This window comes from Epinephelus fuscoguttatus, linkage group LG2, assembly GCF_011397635.1.
Source record: "Epinephelus fuscoguttatus linkage group LG2, E.fuscoguttatus.final_Chr_v1".
In the NCBI taxonomy this organism is placed as follows: Eukaryota; Metazoa; Chordata; class Actinopteri; order Perciformes; family Serranidae; genus Epinephelus; species Epinephelus fuscoguttatus.
Window position 1 is genome coordinate 24,695,582 of NC_064753.1, and position 19,377 is coordinate 24,714,958.

At 40.6% G+C, this 19,377-nt stretch overlaps 1 protein-coding gene and 1 long non-coding RNA gene across 2 annotated transcripts; one reads left to right on the plus strand and one right to left on the minus strand.

The window, feature by feature from the left end:
• Nucleotides 1-129: 129 nt before the first annotated feature.
• LOC125882210 (uncharacterized) lies at nucleotides 130-16,823 on the minus strand. The gene is made up of 3 exons (XR_007448318.1): nucleotides 16,698-16,823; nucleotides 13,314-13,427; nucleotides 130-3,959 (listed from the first exon to the last, which is right to left on the minus strand). It is a non-coding gene; the product is annotated as an uncharacterized LOC125882210 (long non-coding RNA).
• On the plus strand, nucleotides 14,203-17,615 carry foxf1 (forkhead box F1). Its single transcript, XM_049565650.1, has 2 exons — nucleotides 14,203-15,525; nucleotides 16,708-17,615. Exons 1-2 carry the CDS (start codon nucleotides 14,547-14,549, stop codon nucleotides 16,869-16,871), a joined length of 1,143 nt encoding a protein of 380 aa, XP_049421607.1. The 5' UTR covers nucleotides 14,203-14,546; the 3' UTR covers nucleotides 16,872-17,615.
• Nucleotides 17,616-19,377: the final 1,762 nt, after the last annotated feature.

Sequence of the window (19,377 nt, forward strand, 5' to 3'; positions counted from 1 at the left end):
GGATTGCTTTAAATGAGACTTTAACAAACCTGGCACAAGGGAAACTGGGAAGGCAAAGCAAGTAGTATACAGTACATCATAGAGAACCTGCTCAAATAAGACCTGAAGAAATATAAACATGCACCACCACAAAGTCCAAATTTCCTTTTATTGCTGTAATGAAAATGGAAAACCAATACAAATTCCAATGGTAACAATGTCAAAAACACTGTAGCAGCAGAACAGATTTGCAAAACAGCCAGTAGTGTAGTGGAGGGTATACGCAGGTGTATACCCACTTCATTTACTGTCTGACAATATACCCAACTATCAGCCAAAAAATCATTGGAATATAGAGGAGAGTATACCCACTTCCTCCTTGGTAACTTTCGCATCCACTTAGTAGTACATCCACCTCATCAACTACCACCACACCACTGAAAACAGCAATGTGAAACACATTATGAATAAGGTGTATTTTAAGGTAAATCTATTTTCTTTTATCAAAATAACAACATTTAATGATGGAAGGGACACCTACAGTAAAATACCAAAGGCAATATGTGAACAATTATTGCACAAAACACTTCGATAATTACATTAACACATCTAAACCTCTCTGGTAACATACAAATATTTGTATGGGATATGAAGTAGGCTTTCCACATTATATTTCACTTTGTGGGCAGAAAGTCCCAGATCTGAATGTACAAGACACACAAATTTAAGTATTTGTGTTGCTGGAAATGTGTACAATAATTTCTGCAATGTGTAAAAGTTAAAGAAGAACACAGCTACTCATTGATAAGTTCAGTAACATTCTGGCTGGCTGACAGTGACATTGGGTTAGGGTTGAACAAAAAGCACATACAGTTTGGTGGCTGTAGGATTGTGAGAGATCCTACAGTGCTCACAGCCCTAAAGAAAACAATATGATTCCATTTTTCATCATGTTTAAGGATCAATCAGTTTATGTATACAGTTCCTAAAACCGGCCTAATTGTTTTTGCCGAGGAATTTTCAAACAATATGGTATCACTGTTGTTTTTGCCTGCGTGAATTTACACTTTCGTTTGATTGCTACATGGAAGCAATCCTTCCTTGGTTCGGTTGAAAGAGAGAGCGAGACAGAGTTGACTGATCCAACATGAAACATCTGCCACCTGATTGATTCCCGAATCAAATTGCCCATAGCAACGGCTCAAGCTTGGGCTTTTAAAAGAGCTATTCCACCCTAATACATGGCCCATTACCAAATGGCCATTCATCACATTAACTCTGCCTCGAGAGAGCTGCCAGTGTCTCAGTCAGTACAGTGCCACAGTGCTCTCTGTCTCCAGTCAGGACACACTCAGCAGCATGTCCACTTTGCCATGACTGTGTTTACCTCAGGAATACACAAACGCAGCCTGCCGCAGGCTCTATTAACGAAGCGAGAAGAAACCTCTGCTGATACACTCAACAGAGACTGATTGACCCTCTCATGTTATATGCGGATTTTCTGTACTGTACTACACTGTACATATGTTATTTGCCATTTTGCAGGTTTTACAGTCATGTAAAACTGTAAGTTATGTGAGATTGTTACACTCTACATGCAGTTAATGTGGCACGATTTTCCCTCCAATGTCCTTGAATAACCGTGATCTTTCTAATGACAATAAAAACACTGAATGTTGGTTCTGAAGGATACAAATGCAACAATCAGAGCACTCACATAAAAACACAGACTATATATTGTTTTAAAAAAATTCACAAAAATAAACACTTTGGCCAAACCTTTAATTAGCATGAAGCCGTGTGCTTTAGCTGGAATTAAGGAGCTTCAGGCCCAGCTGTGGTGGAGCCTGATTACTTAATAATATGGTGATAAACACAACTATCAATCAAAGCCCCTGACAGGACTTACAATTCAGGAGAGATCAGCCAAAATAAGAGCTGCTGACTCTCTCATTGTGGCGGTGCGCATGGGGGTGTGTAACAGGATACTCGCTACAGTCGGCAATGAAGTTACTTGCACCAATGTAATGATGGAAAGAAATAAAGTGTCACTTTTATTTACAGAGTGCTACTGCAGTGACTGCAGCTGTCTCTTGAAAACAACAGTTGTGCAATCTAAAATCTAAAGTCGCTTGGTGCGGAGGACAACAATGACACCATGTTTGAAACATTGGTCATAGCCGCAGTAAACACACCTTACAATGAAAATAAAGTCCTCCGGAACACAAAGCAATAGGCAGACATTTTATATTGCAATGAGAAAATTATCTTAATAATAATGTATTTTTAGGGCCATAAAACACACAGTAACCTTTAAGGCACATTATCAATATAAACTGCTGCACAGACTGTTGGATGATGTGCACAGTGAAGAGGCTGAAAATGTGATACCTGTTTTATTATAGTGCAAACCAATAAAGTGACTCGTGATTTGGGGATTTCTACAACCTATAATGTATTTTTTGTTATTATAAAAAAAAAATTTAATAAACAGGATTTCACTGGGATCATCAGGAGTGACTCTTCCTGGCCTGCGTTCATAAAATCCACTTTTTTTTCTACATCAAAACATAAACTATTTTCCCCTAAATTTAGTCTCAGGTAAACCTGTGACAGACACAGCGTCAGACAAAATATATTTTAAGTACTAGGGTGTTTTTTAGGCCCTTTGAGTATGTGATTTACATATTTATTTTGCAGGAAATCACAGCCAGAAATTTGAATTGTGGATGAAATTAAATGATTGAAAGGGAATCTATGTAAAATTCAAAGCGTATGTTTGGACACGGTTCTCAACATGGAGGTGGCTGAGCTAGCAGCTAGCAGCTAATGGTGCTTGCTCCATAAACAGTGATAAACAAAGACAACAGTGCTGACTGAGAAATGGTGATAACCTGGGGGAATTGGAGGGTGGGCGTGATGATGCTGTGCTAATATCAGCAGTAACCACCTTGCGAGCGCAGTGCAAAGCAGCTGTGATAAGGGGATACACACACACACACACACATACACGCACCAACATACACACCAAACCGGCTTACCACAACAAACCATAGATAAACACAGATAACAACACAGACAGGAAGTGTGAGTTCATTCTCTGCTCAGGATGCCATTAATCCACTATTTCTTTACATAGGAAATAATCGTGTTTGGTGCTATTATAATGCTCTGAATTTTGCATGCAACCTTTAAGGCTTTTTTTAAATCTTGATATCGATATAGTATACCAATGGTAATTAAGAAAATCTAAGTAAGTACATATCATTTCTAGTTTTAGTGATTTTCATTTTTAACTTAAATTGAGAATGTAGAAAAGTTTCTGAAAATGTTTCAAGATGATTACACAGTCAAATGTATATTATAATATACATATATATAATATCATCATCAAGCTAAAAAAATGGTTTTCTGGGATGTGTGGACATACAGGTTTTTATTCTATGACAGTGACATGTGTTTTGCCTGTCCTAGACGGAAACTTTTTCTCCTAAATTCAGTTTACACATACAGTATATCCACACACAGACGCATGTCCTCGGTGACTACCTCTTGTTTTGGCCCTTGCCGCAGTCAGAGCTGCCTTTTCCTCGACATCAGTCCACTGCGCTGCTAATGTTGCTGTTTTCTCTTGGTCTGAAGTCTTCACAGCGGGGATGACGTGAAACAAATTCTGGCTCTGAGAGGTAAATCACTGCAGCTCTGGGGGACTGCAGCTATTCTCTCTCACCTCGCCACTTTTAGCAGACCGTGGCTGATTTCCTTCCTTGCGTGACTCCGGAGTGTAAACACACAGCCAGAGTGACTCATCACTATTTCTCACTTCCATGGTCTGATATAAACACATGAAGGGGTCAGGTGTCATTTTGGGGTGGTGAGTGGGTGGGTGGAGGCCACTATGTCTCCCCATAAGACATCTTCCATTCTCCAAAGAATTCACAGCTTCCTGTGGCCAAAGCCGCACGCCTGCCCACTCCAGCCTGGAGGAAGGAGAAAGAGAAACACAGTTAGAAACAGGGAGAGAGAAGGACAGACAATTTGGGTGATAGATTACCTTCTCTGCCACGCTGCTCTTCAGCAAAATGGAAAGAATGCAGTCGTGATGAGGCTGTATCTCTTTTCACCCCAGACAGGACCAGAAAAAGAGTGATGGTCCGAGACAAGATGGAGGGGATGTTGTTGGCTTCAATTGTGTGGCATAAATTAACTTCACTCTGCTGCTTGTAGTGGCAAATTGATTTATAAGCCATGAAATCTTGTTTACATGCAGCCGCCAACTTGTCTTTTGGGCTGATTGGCACTTTGTTAAAATGGCATGTCTAAGAAAGTCCTGATCAGCACTTTGCCCTCTTGAGCCCTGCGTTATTGCAGGGTAGTCGGGGTGGAAGGGAGGGACAGCCACTTCCTTTCAGGCCCCAATCTGAAGAAGGGCCAAATACAGTCCAACATCAATCACTTTGCACTCCACAGCGTTCCCAGTGCCATTGTTATAGAGCAGACCAACGGAAATAGGCCGGTAGCAGGTGGAAATAAAAAGCGATTTGACAACTATAGGGTAAAATTCCTCCAAAGATCGTCATAACATTTACACAGGCCGAAGGGAGCAACGTCTGGCCGTCAGCACCAGTCTGGATGCACAAATATCTAGTCAGCAACATTCTCATATGGACTAATACACAAATACATAGAGAGCCATTACAGGCACACGAAACCAAAGGCAGAGACACAGTGACAATATTTTAATCTGCATGTAGGCATGAGGCAGCCGTGTGCAGATGTAACAGAAGAACAGGTGGAAGGCCACAAACACACACTCTCACCAACATGAGTCCTCCTCCACTTATTGTCATAAACAAAACAGTCTTCTTCACAATCATATTTGCTGAATTGCTGTGATGACATTAAGAAAATTTATAAAATATATTTTATCAGGGAAGTGAATGAATACAAAGAGGAGGAAATAATGGGCTCTTAAGTGATACAAACAGCATGCTCATTTTTGTCATAACCCAGTCAAATCGAAACACACGCACATCAAACACACACTGCTTAAGCTTTTCTCGTCAGCATCAAGTAATCTTGGTTATTTTTGTTTGTAGAGTGCAAACAGGAGCTGCTTATGGCCCAGGCAGCATCACTTTTCATGATGCAGATTTTCCAAAAGTCAGACAAATAAGCAAGATGCCATTCAATGAGGGTCATCCTCAAAAACTTGTCATTGGTTTTAATCAGACTTGCTGTGCTGTGCAGGATCAAGTTAAAATCAAGTTGTACTAGTGTTGACACAACAGTGGAATTTTAAACTTCAATACAATACATATTACATACAATACATATATTTATTCCACAGTTCACTGCTGACTTAATGCAATAATCTGTGCAATAACTAACAGTGTTATTACTCTGTGCAATAATTAAACTTCTACCTTTACTGTATATATTCTGTTTATTATCTATTTTTGCCACTGTATATGTGTATATTTGATAGGTTACTACATTTATTTTGCACTATACAATTTATCTTTCTACTCTTGTAAGGAACACCTGTAACAAACAGTTTCCCCCTGGGTATCAATAAAGTATCTCTGATTCTGATTCTGATTCTGAATAACTTGAAAGTTAAATTTGAGGGCATAAAATTAAATGTTTTATCAAAAGATAAATATAATGAGGCTATCACATGAGGACAATGAGCTTTCTTTTTTGATTAGTTGCAGAGAATAGCATTAAAAATTAGAAAGAGCGAGAAAGCAGCTGGTGGTGAAGTCTTGATGCTGTGGAGAATGAGTACTGAAAGCGTTTCAAATATTCAGAATCAATATGTATCAATAAATTAATAGTTCTGACATCACTATATTGCACAGGTGTTATATTTTTTTTGTGATGCTATGACATTGACGATATTGAAGCCTGGCGTCTTGTGCAACTTCACATTAGATGGTAAAGTGAGGTGAAGTTCAAGGTCCATGCAAATTGGATGAGAGAGCTTTTTACATGTTTTATAATCACAGACACTTCAGACCAGCCTTATCTTGGCTTTCTTTAATAATGTACACAACCTCTAGCTTTTAAAAAAAACCCACACACATAATATGACCTAGTGCAGCAAGACTTGTATTTTCCAGCTGTTAAAATCTACTGTTTTTCATCCAGTGCTTTATCAATTACACAGATTTTATTTAGACTTACACTTATATTGATTTGAAGGTGAGGTTCTAACATGCTTTATAATTTTATTTTATTTTTTCTATATTTTGTGAGCAGCTAAACTCAAACATTTATGTACGCAGATTATCAGTGACAGCAAAAAAAAAAATGACACAGTGATTTTCCAACAACTTTCAGTGCATGCCCAGTTACTTCAGGAATGAATGTAAATGTGATATAAACAGATGCAGATACAGACAGTAGCTTTGCATTAAACTTCCTCCTCCTCCTCTACAGCCTCTGACAGGATGCACTACAACAGCTACAGTGTTTGTGCCTCTCTTGTCTTGCTCCCAGCCTCTCCCTGTCCTCTCCTTTCCCTGGCACTGCCCAAAGCACCCACCACACCCACCACACCTCCCCCACAGCTGTACTCCTCTCTTTGCTCGGGATCATAGGCTAAAACCTGGCAGGATCCCTGTCACATGATGCCCATGCGTGTGATGCTTCACTGGGACCCCCCTTCACTCAGGAAATGCTCTCGGCCTTTTTCCCACCCTAGTGTTCCACTGTGGAGAGCCGGGCATTACAACCGAATCCAGTTACCATCCCAAAGCATTCCTGACTGATTCCAACCACTGCCTGGCTATGGGTTCCCACAGACAATGAGGATATGCCCTAATTTCAAACCGGCTGGAGCACTGGGTATCAAGTTGTGAACTACCAAAAGCTGTTTATGGCAGAACAGAGGAGTTTGAGCTCCACAATAGGCAATTACCATGCCCACTCATCCCCCTCCCCTTCATTCAATTTGTGGTTTGTCTGTAGGTGGGTTCGGTTGTGCACAGATTAAAAATAGCCAAGCCATTCCAGACAAAAACTGCGAGGGACATGGAACACACATTGCACAAATGATATCTCCCATTGTGGTGTACTGTTTGGGAATTCTTAATTGCTTTTTCCGAAGCAGCTTGCCACAGGAAAATCCCCCTTCAGAGTGAAGAAAAAAAGAATAAGTGGGCTGTGCGTAAACACCATAGATATTATGTAAACGCGTATGTAAACACGTACGTATAAACCCATGTCGCCCCATGTGCACCCATCAAACTGCCATTAAGGCTGTATCAAAGGAGCTAACCTGCAGCAGAGCCGGTTGTGGCCTGCGTCTGCCCTCCCTCTCTCTTTTGTGTTCTCCACTGTGGTTTCTGCTTCAGCTCTTGTTATTGATGTCTCTCCCTGCATCAGACAGACCATGATGGACCGGCCCTGGGAGGTGTGCAGGGCCACAGGGTGGGGCACCAAACAGGCTCCCACTCACTGTGTGGGACTGAGTCTTTCTAGAAAGGCCACAGTGGAGAGGAGAGGAGCAGTGAAGCGGTGTCGAAGGCGTCTAATGGAACATTTCAGTGTGTTTTCACTGGACTCTTTCCGGGAATAAAGAGCTGGATGGCAATGCACAACATATTTGTCATCCATGTTAATTATCAGCACTTTGCACAGCTGTGATTACACTGATGGTGATCATGGGAGCAGAAATCATGGCTGGTTTAACTCAACATGCATCAAAAAAAAATAATTATAACTCCATTTATTATTAGAATCTTAGATTTTAAAAAATACATATTCATTTCATTATTATGGTATAAGGTAATTTTAAAATTAAATGTCTTAAAAAAGAAATTATGAAAAGTGATCATTTGAAATATCAGTATTATTCAGCAATCCAAAAGTCTTAGTTTAAAATACTCAATATTAAATTTAAATGAATCCCTTTCTTTCAAATTAAAACATCTAATATTTTACTTTTGCTCATTCTAAATTAAAATAGATATGCAGACCACACTCAGATATAACAGTGGAACCAAGAGGAACCTAAAAATGTCAGTGATTCAATATTTAGTCAAGCTGATTTGATGTCAACTTAATAAACTTTGATAAACAAACACTGGAGACATTAATAGGGGGAAAAAAGCTGGACTTTATCATTCTGTCCCTGCTGAGGTCTAACATATTGTATTTTTATAAATATATTTGAATGTTGTCAATAAACTAAATATCCTAAAACACATATTTCATTGTAAAACCTTAAAATATTCAGGAACATTGGTATTTTTTTCTTATAATTTTGCTGTATAAATTGAGGATGGATACAAAGAGACACTGTCTATCAACCAGACATATAACAGCCTACACTGAACCCACAATCACAGTTTTTTCCTCATGTCTAAACCTTGAAGTCTAACCTCGAAGAAAGTAAAATATATATTTTTTCATTGTTTCAACTCTTAATTTCTTCATGCTCTGGGTGTTTTGTCCTGTTTCACACAGAAAACAGCTTGCCAACTTGCTAAAACACCAATTTGCTATGAACAGGTATTGAAAATTATGGAACATTTTCCCTGCAAGTGCTAACCACATTTGGACAGTTTGGAATTTGTAAAACCTCTGGACCTGCCAAATCCTCCCCACTGCTGTCCTTCAAGGCAAATTATGTGGTGCTGCCTATGATAACAAAATAAACCAGAAAAAATTGAACATGCGCCTTTATTTTTTTTTTTTTTTAATCATTGTCTGAAAGGCACGTTTTCTTTTCAACATACAGCTGTCAGAAAGCTTAAATCTGCTTTAACATGTCACAGAGTGGTGAATATACTGGAAGAGGAAAATAGTGATGTGAGTGGGCTATCTTTAATTTGACAATATAGCACACCAGGGACTGTTGCGGGAAGACGATGTGAAGTTTTCACTGAGGAGGCCGGGGTTCTCACAATAACGTTTGCACCGATGACTCATGCGTCTTGGCATAATGAGCTCCTATCTGTAGAGCGCTGGTTTGTTTTTAACAATAAATAAATACACTGTGTTGAATGCTCCATGATGCAAGACACAAATGTCAAAAGGCAACCAGACGACCTAAAGCTTACAGATTATTTTATAGCCCCTGCTGTGGAAGATAATGAGGTTTGAGATACGTGGAAATGCCAAATCTCACACTGATCCGATATTCGATTAAACCACTATAAATTCGGTTTCATTAAAAGTCTGCAATATTTACACAACATCTACCACTCTAAATGATCAATTATAGCTGGTATGTGATTGCAAATAACTGTAGCTGTTGCTGCAGGTGTGCAGCGGAAGCAGACAGGTGGTAACACGTGACACCGCATTCTGCCAACCAATGAGAAATAACAGAAACTCCTGCCAAATATTTAGACACTATATTAACAATGAAAGAGTTTCAAAAAATCATTTTACTCTTATGTATAATTTATTAGATGTGAGACCTCCCCTACTCCAAAAATATTCGGAAATATAATAATGTAAAAACATCATAAGGGAGGTTGTTATCAGCCAAATGTATATTATAAATCCCGTTATTAAACTTGATCATCGTGTTTTCTAGCCTATGTGAAATTACAAAAATGTTCCAGGGATTATCCTCTGCTAGAATCATGTGTGATGATTTTTTTAAGCAAATAAAATGCGACGAAAGATAACAGCAGTGAACTAAACTTATCTGAGATCAGCTTAATAACCGCTTTACAGTTTCCATCAGACTGTGACACCTGCGTCACGACGCACGGGCATTTAAACCTCCCCTAAGTCAAACAACAGGGTGAGTTGTGTCATTTGCTCAAGGACACTTCAGCAGGGCGGATGTTAACAGTCAATAAGTTTGTATTAATTCCCATAAAGACCTGTTTCCATGACATCTCTGTGAAACTGCTGTGAAAAGTAACACGGACAGCCTATTCTGTGGAGATGCTGTGCCAAGGGACTACTTTCTTTAATCTCTCTCTCTCTCTCTCTCTCTCTCTCTCTCACACACACACACACACACACACACACACACACACACACACACAAACAAACACGGGGGCACGGAGCAGATATCTCGCCAAGAGAATTAAAAAGTCGTCGAGCGCACTTCTGCTGCAGCTGATTACCGGAGAGGGTGGTGCCCATCAAATACACTTCAAATCCATGCAGAGACGCGGTGCGCGCAATCAGCGGTCTGCTAGCAATCCCGTCCTTTCTCGTTCACATAAACACCACTTAAACGAAAATATACACGGCCACCTACAGCGCGGGGAAAGTGATGAGGGGGTACCCACCTCGACATTACACTGTTTTCAATTAAAGCGACAATGCTGAGTGAACTGCAGGCGACACTGCGGAGACAAAGAGCCAGGAAACCAATTAGGATGCAGCTGCAAATTAATTGTTTGAAAATAAAATGATAATAATAAAAAGTTGTGTATACACTCAAAATGCGTAATTAAACATATTGTCGCAAAAATAACAATTTAATATATATTTTAAACATTTAAAATATTGCATTTGTTTATTTTAGAGTTGCTGTAATATAAAGAGGAGATGAACAAGTTTATTTTCTAAGAGCACTATTTTTTTATCTTCAGTATTTCCGCGCAAAAACATCTTGCCACTTATGTGTGTGCATCTAGAGTTACAATATTTACATGCTCATCCTTTGCACTTGTAGTACTCCATCATATGAGAAAATAGAATAAATAAAATCATGAAAATCTCTATTTTATTATCAAAAGATCAGAAACTGCAGGCCCTCACTAATAAAGATCATATGTAATTTGTAAAACCCGCCATCTTAAATGAATTTCAACCTTTTTACCCCAAAGGGATTTTTCTAAATATATGTACGTTTTCATATATTGGAAATAATATTGATTTAAAATAAAAACATTTTTCTGTTTTTCCAGATTGTATCACTTCAAGAAAACCGTTTGAACACACGACATCAAGTGCGTACACTACAAAGAAGTTAAACATTTAATTAAGGCAACTTATTTGCTCCACTAACCGACTATGTGATTCTCATATGTTTCTGTTGCTTCAAAACCTGATTCAAGTTCAAGTCGGATGACTTTAAGGCCGGTTGATCGATCACTCTGTCGCACTGTCCTCCAAACAAAGTCCCGGCGGCCTCTCTGTGACCCTCTGCGGCCCTCCGAGGAGAGAAGCTGGCTTATTTCTCAAAGATGTTCGCATGTAGAGAACATTTTATCTACAAGTTTGACACTTAAAATTCTCTGAGTCATTTTGGACCGGGCCTCATCTCCCCAACTGTTCAATGTGTCTCTGTGATCCCAAATCAAATTACACTGCTGACCGCTGCAGCTGCTGGATCTATAATCCGCCGAGCTGCCTAATTGGTTAGAATAAGCAATAATTTCGAAGTTAACCATGACGTGAGTTGTTCACACGATGAAGCACAGTGTTGCCTTGTAGTGTCTGTGAGAGCACAGCCTGTGATGTCAAGATTTTAATGTGCAATGATGAAATTAACCTCCAAAAAAGCGCCACAAGACAAACCTGAACGCACTGTAAATATCAAAGTATTCTGCCTGATAATAATGTTCAGGTTGCACAAGGAAAATGCCTAAATTATATATTTTTGGCCTGCTGACGCAGTGCGCCATGGCACAAGAGTTGACAGACGGGGGAATGTAACCAATAAGAAACTATGTATGTGTACATTTTCTGCCGTACGCTGCAACAACGTGATGTTAAAGGCTCCAAAATTGGTTTCAGTGCACTAAATAACGGTAAGACAGTCCGGAAAGCCTGTCAGGACTGTGCACTCTGCGGTATACCTCCACCTAAGTGGCCGAGCATTCCTGAGGATGCAGCGCTGTCAAATATTTCATGATGGGACGTCATGGAAAAGTGCATGACTTCGTCTGCGATGGAGCAACGGGGAAGCTCTGACCTCGGGACTAAAGCCTTGGTAATGACGAACACGAGCGGCCATCGACGCTGTTACAGCAGCTATTCGCTTTTAAAATGTGTTAAAATTACCTGTGAAATATTCTTAAATTCTGGAGACATACTGCATATCTGGCACACACACAACAGTGCATCTGCTGCTCTGATGATGCTTGTTATTTCCGGTTGATCACTGCATTATTATTGAATATTAAACTAGAATCTTAGTTAATAAAATACAACTAGTGTTTATAGATTTTATTGACGACAGAAGAAGCACTCCCGGAGCAGCGCATCACCATCCAGCACTGGTGCGTAAACATTACACCGCGGCTTTGGGTGGACATGCAACTTTTTCAAAATATATATATAGGCCTATACATAACAAAGAAAGAATAACATGACATGGGGCGACTGAGCGTGTGAGAAAGAAAAAGCGCCCTAATGGAATGAAGTCATCAGCGGTAATTAAATGCAGTGGGCAGAGGGAGGACGGGAGCGCGCCTGCCCCCAGTGCGCGCTGGGTGGTCTGCTACGCTGATAAATGTGTGGCCCTCACTCCAGGCGAGTGGCCGAGCAGGCACCGGTTAAAACAATACTTACATTCATTTATCCATGGGTTTAAATCTCCTCTGCAACAGCGAAAACTAGCAGCGACACGTCTGTCACCTGTGGGCTGACAATGAAAACCTGACAGTGGATTGATTTCTCGCTTTCTGTGGCAAACCGCCTGAAACAAAAGAGGGACTGGGCATTTCCGGTAAAAAAATCAATAAACACTGACATTTCAGTTATAAATTAAAATTTGATTCAAATACTTCTCATATCATTTAACCTCTAAGCATGTTGTCACGTTATTTTACAGAGCAAAAAAATATTTTAGGAGCTGCTCCTTTACGCACAGGCAACATGGTCTGGCTTTGCGCACAGGGTAAAAAATCTTCCACTATTTTCTCCGGTGTTATTTTCCACTGTGTCAAAACCAACAGTCATCACGAGCCACTAGAAACAGTCACGCCGACAGAGATCAGAAGCACAACAAGCTCGACTAACTGAACCCGTGGAGAGGCAAAGGGTTGCAGACTGCGGCTATCGAGATCTCAAGGGAACAATAAGCAATCTACTGTCAACAGTTTTAGGTTATGGACCGATCGTCTTTCAGTAGCTCTCCCTCACAGCTGCGTAAAAGGCAGTAAAACTATCCAAAATTAAGCGTTTCGAATTTGGGAACAGACACTGGAGAAGCATCTTCTTCTGAGTGAATTACAACTCAGTTAAAGCAAAAACATTCTGTGGAGCTTAGGACATAATTAAGGTTTCGTTTTCCTAATTATCCTATAAGACACCATGTCACATAAAACAAACTGATCATCCACTGTGGCGCGTCATTAAAGCGGCCTCAGTGATACTCTGACTGAAAAGTGTTAAATCCACTTTACCTTCATTACTGGATGATCCGATGGTGAACTGCCTGCAGGAGTCGATCTCAAGTCCCCGTCCGAGTTTCTGTGCGCGCAGCTCGGCAGAGCCTCCACCTCACTCCTCCTGCGTCCCTGCGTAAATATTATGACTGCATTACACAAACAATATTCATGTGTAAAAAAAGGTCCAACATCTACACGGGGACGCCGCGGACAGACGGGCATATCGCATCAGATTGAGTATTAGCTGATCTAACGGGGCTTTTGCTTGATTTTTTATTTAAAGAAGGCCAGGGAAAATGTTTACATTCTGCTGTATAAACATCCTGCCCATGTTCCTGTCTATCTTTTACAGAAATCAAGAGGGTGGCTTTGAATATGAGGGGCACGCTCTCTGGTAAATACTTTTCATACAGTAAAAATGTTTTATAAAATATGTCAGTAGTTTAATAACAATAGAGACACGACCTGTTTGCCGTGCTGGTGCATCAGACATTTGGCCTGGAATGGAGAGATGCTATTTACACGGCAGGTTTGTGAATCTATAAAGTTTGCGTAAACATAATCAATATTCAGGTTTAGAAAATAGAATGGATATAAAATAAAGTTAGATAGAAAACAATGCAATCACAATCTGCATCTAAAGGCCCTGTCCAGTAGTTACAATCACTGTGTGGTCACATAATACATGTTAATCCATTTAAAATTCGCTCTACTCCACAGTGTAAACCAGTAGGGTATTTAAGTTATTGTGGGCTATACGGGAGATATATTCCTTATTTCAATGTAAGGAAGGGAAAAAAACATTTCCCTGAAAAGTGAACGCACACAGATGTGCATGCTTACAGCCCACCACTGGAGTAGGAGGGAACTGGGCGGGTCCCAACATTAGGATGGCCAAGACATCCAGCTTCCAATGCGCTGATGGCAACAGATAAGTAAAAAGTGAGCTCCTCGGACGCACGACAACACACCAACTGAAGTGGAAAGCGGCTCCTGTTCTGCTCCTTATCCCATTTCGGACGCTGCGTACAAGGCGGTACGGCTTCAGACTGCTGCAGGACAGAACCAAAAGGAAGAAGCTTGAGTTAAGAAGACACTCGCGCCTTTGGCTCGTGCGTCAAGTTTGCCTTCTGTTACTGTTTTTTGGCTCTTTATGTCAGCGAATTAATATCGAAACTTTCGGGTTTATAGCTGGAAAGGTGGAAAGCAATCATTTCTTTTTGCCATCTCGAAGACTAAATTTAACTAATGACGGCAGAGGTCCAGCAGCCCCCAGCGCAGACTCCTGCCCAAAGCAGCCCGATGTCTGCCCCGGAGAAGCCGCACGGACAGACGGCGGTGATGGAAACCGCCTCCTCCACGACTAAAACCAAAAAGACAAACGCAGGGATCCGCAGACCAGAGAAACCCCCTTATTCATACATTGCTTTGATAGTCATGGCTATCCAGAGCTCTCCGACCAAGCGCCTGACGCTCAGTGAGATCTACCAGTTCCTGCAGAGCCGCTTCCCGTTTTTCAGGGGCTCATACCAGGGATGGAAGAACTCCGTGCGTCACAACTTGTCTCTGAACGAGTGCTTCATTAAGCTGCCCAAGGGCCTCGGCAGGCCCGGGAAGGGCCACTACTGGACTATCGACCCGGCTAGTGAGTTTATGTTCGAGGAAGGCTCCTTCAGAAGGAGACCCAGGGGTTTCAGGCGCAAGTGCCAGGCGCTGAAGCCCATGTACAGCATGATGAACGGCCTAGGATTCAACCACATCCCCGAGTCCTACAACTTCCAGGGGAGCGGCGGGGGCCTGTCCTGTCCGCCCAACAGCTTGTCTCTGGACAGTGGGATTGGGATGATGAATGGACACTTGGCAGGTAACATGGAAGGGATGGGTCTGTCCGGGCACACCATGTCACACTTGTCGACCAACAGTGGACATTCCTACATGGGAAGTTGTACAGGATCCACTGGGAGTGATTATCCCCACCACGACAATTCCGCCTCCCCTCTGCTCACCAGCGGAGGAGTCATGGAGCCTCATCCTGTCTACTCGAGCTCAGCCTCGGCGTGGGCTCCGGCCCCCTCGGCCTCGCTGAATAACGGGGCCTCCTACATAAAGCAGCAGCCTCTGTCTCCTTGTAATCCAGGGGCGAACCCGCTGCAGCCGAGCTTGCCCACACATTCACTAGACCAATCTTACCTGCACCAGAACGGGCACAGTACTACAGATTTACAAGGTAAGCCAAACAGCAGGCTCCTAATTCACCTCCAATTTAATTACTTAAAATGCAACATGCTGCGTAAAACTGCAGAAAATTGTATAAAGAAAACGCGTGTGAGAAAATGAAATCAAAGAAATAAAATGCAGGAATACTCACAAATGCGAAACCATTTAAATACCAGAAGGTCCAAACAATATTTTCTATGCAGGGTCAAGCCTGGCGCGTCACAGATTTTTATGGTCCTGTGCCAAACGTGGGTCTAATGGAAATATTCAGCAGCCTCACATTAGTTATTTGGAAATCGCTGCGTTTAATGTGCTGTCACTAAATACAGGCTTATTCCCTTTGTGCAAAATTGAAGAATTACAAAGAACTCCATTATGGGAGACGAAGGAAAGAAAGCGCCTATTTTCTCCTGTGAAAATGTGAGCTTCATCTTCTCAAATTTAACTAGATGACAGAATAAAATCCAGATATCAAGGGACTCAACCTCGCATGGTTTTAGTTTCTGGAAGTGATATAAAAAAGAGAGGGAAGGGAGAGTCTGCCGGGACAGTTTAGAGCCGTGCCAATCTCCGAGCAAGAAAAACAAGCGCGGTCAGGACCAGCCTGCCTTGCCCCGAGGCCCCGAGTCCTCCGGGACTGGCGTGCAAGAGGGCCACTGTCAATTAGCCCTGCAAACCCGCCTCCCCCTTTTGACAATCTTAATCGGGCTTGCTAAATGGACTTTGGGTCTGGGAGGAATATGCACATGTTTCTGAGTGAAGCTCCATATCTGCCCTCTTCAAATTAAATACAGAAAATTCATCTTAAAATATAATTAATAATATTGGGGAAAATATTTGACGTTGGGTTTTCTTTTTACGCACAAAAATTGCGTGCCAAAACAGCATTGTTTAGGGATGAACACATTTAATTCAGCCTGGTTTCAAGTTAATATAGACCAATATTATTATATACTTTTATTACTAATATATCCATGAAATTAAAGTCAAGCTAAGAGGAAATGTCTGTCATTAATAAGTGTTAATTAAATAATTAAAGCCTGCAGAAATATTTATATGAATGTTTAATCATCCTGTTATTTTTAGATGCTTTCTCGGAGCTACAGCAACATTTAAAGTCTAATTAATCCTATTTGTGACCTTACTGATCTGTACTGTTTTTTAACCCCTATTTGAATCTACCTCTCCGCAGGTATTCCTCGGTACCATTCCCAGTCTCCAAGCATGTGTGACCGAAAGGAGTTCGTCTTCTCGTTCAACGCCATGACGTCCTCAGCGATGCACTCACCGAGCAGCGGCTCTTACTACCACCACCAACAGGTCTCCTACCAGGACATCAAGCCCTGCGTCATGTGATGCCTTCACGGACAAAAACCTGCAGCCCACAGGACGGTGTCACAGACTTGAGCCATGCAGCAGGGTGAACTGAAAATAAGAACAAAACGAGTTAAATAACCACTGAGAGACATGAAGGCATGCCCCGGCCCATGGAGAGCGCTCACTGCTTCAAGTAGACCGGACTACTTTTCTGTACACACAGCGACAAAGACACGGAGACAGGCCAATCACAACGCAACTACATAATAATGATAATAATAATAATATATAATAATAAAAAATATACTTTTTTTTCATGCCATCAACATCGACCAGCGGGGTAAAGACTGGGTGTATGAAACCCTGCTGCTGTTTGGTACTTAGTCCTGCAGAGCGGATGACTACCACTTCACACTTTTGTTTATTCTTTAAGTAGGCCAATGTAAAAAAGCACACGTCCATTTTCTCCATCTGAAGTTCTTACTTTTATTTTCTTTGACAAATTAGACTGAGGCTTTTTTCCTTTTTTTTTGGACATTCATACCAGCGTTGAATTCTGAAATGAACAATTATGGACATCACATATACATGTCCATATATACTGTGTAAAAAAACGATGAAGGCACTTTTTGAATAGCCTATAAGCGCATCTTTTTATTTATTCTGTAGGCCTACATATTTTAATTTCAGGCGAATTGGCCAAGGTGGTATATTCTGTATTGGCAATATTTGTCAGAACGCTTGTTATTTGTTTTAAAATGAAAATTTGAGGATATATTGTAAGCACTGTTATGTCGTTTGTGTTAGATATAGACCATTACTTTTCTGCACTGTATACTTACATAATGTTAGGAGAATTAGCAAGGGTCCATCAATGAGGGCTAATCTTTAGGGCTATATTACAACAAATCATTTGTAAGAAATAAAATATATCTGTTGGGCTGTTTCAGCCTAAATCCACAAAAAATATCGATTTCATCACACACACATGGTTCATTCCAAAATTTGGGAGGACACTGCAAATAAATACCCCGCAAAAACTTCTAATCTAACGTCAGTGATATCTACCACACAATCAACCCAAAATTAGAATTTAAGGAGTGGCGCAATTTTTGTTTGTTTTTTTTTTCCCCCCCAGAAAAATAACAATATTTATAATGTAGGCTTGCAATTATTTAATCAACCAAACTAAGAAAAAAGGGTAATCTGAGTTCATGTTTAGTGATACTGAAGCCAAAAAAAGGAAAAAATAATAAGGTCATCACTATAGTAATACAGAAAAAAATGAACAAATCTGATTTGCACAAAGCAATAATTAAATGATAATAGATTTTAAATAATTGGTTTTAAAAGTCACTCGTCTTTTGCCCTCTATGTAACGAGTGTACGCAGCAATTAAGGCGGAACAAATCAGAGGCAGCACCACCATCGCTCTGCTTGTTTCCATCCAATGGATAATTCTAAAAAGCTCAGGGGTGTCCACACAGGTGTAGATTTTATCCCTCTCAATATTTAGAACATTTGCATTTGTCCCAATAAAAACATGAAAGCAGCAGGATTTTTTTTTCCAATTGTTGTTGTTGACATAAATTGATGCAAAAAAAGGCAAAAAAAATGGTGCAGAAAAAATCTCCAGAATGCAGGAAATTAAGTGTTTGATGCTCAAAAAATTTCTGGCAAAACACCTCAAACCTTCATTTCATGTGATTCCCCTAATGTTGAAACAAAACCTACGCCCTTGGGGGCTCAAGATGCATAAGCCTTTGTTTGAGACTTGTTTTGTCTCAAAACCCTAACAACTTATAAGAGAATAAAAGGTCCAGTGGGTTTTACATAAAACACGCTTCATTTTTCATCTAAAAACACTCTTTACTTCTAAAATATTTCACAAATATCAAGTGCAAAACGTAGAGCACAGGCACAGGAGTGAGATACACACAAATTATGAGTAAGTGAATGTCTCATCACATCATGGAAATACTACAGGCCACTAATTGTATTACAGCATATTACAAAAGGAACATGAGCCAACTTACCAAAAATGCTCTTCACTGGATTTCTTATTCTTTGCTGAATATAGCAGCTGCACAAGTCATAACTGTTGGTCTTACTGGCTCATATAACTGACTGCATATTAATGCTAATATTAATTTGAATTGGCACAAATAAGAACGTGGAGGTAAAGTTTGAGGTTTTAATGAAGAAAACAGAAGTATGTGCTGTTGAAAATAATAACAGGTGCTCTTAACGCAGGAAAACATGGCGGGCAGTGATCTGTTTCCAGAGCATCCACATTTCACGCAGTCAAATTACTTTTGCAAGTTAGATCTGACTGAACTGTGATTTAAAATGTCTTCTAGCAAGTTTTACTGCAATGCCGTTGAGGCGTGTGTGTACACATACATCTGCACTTCAGGCCGTACACATGCTGTGTTTAAATCCGTGTGTAGCTTTGAAATCTCACAACATGACCACTGACTGAACCCCAGTAAAATGAGCGTGCCATCGAGCACAGGCTCAACAGCAGGGGGAACAGCGCATTAAT

Coding starts and splice junctions, on each gene's coding strand:
- foxf1 (XM_049565650.1), top strand. CDS start 14,547: ATGACGGCAGAGGTCCAGCAGCCCCCAGCGCAGACTCCTGCCCAAAGC. Junction 15,526..16,707: donor CAGTACTACAGATTTACAAG/GTAAGCCAAACA, acceptor ACCTCTCCGCAG/GTATTCCTCGGTACCATTCC.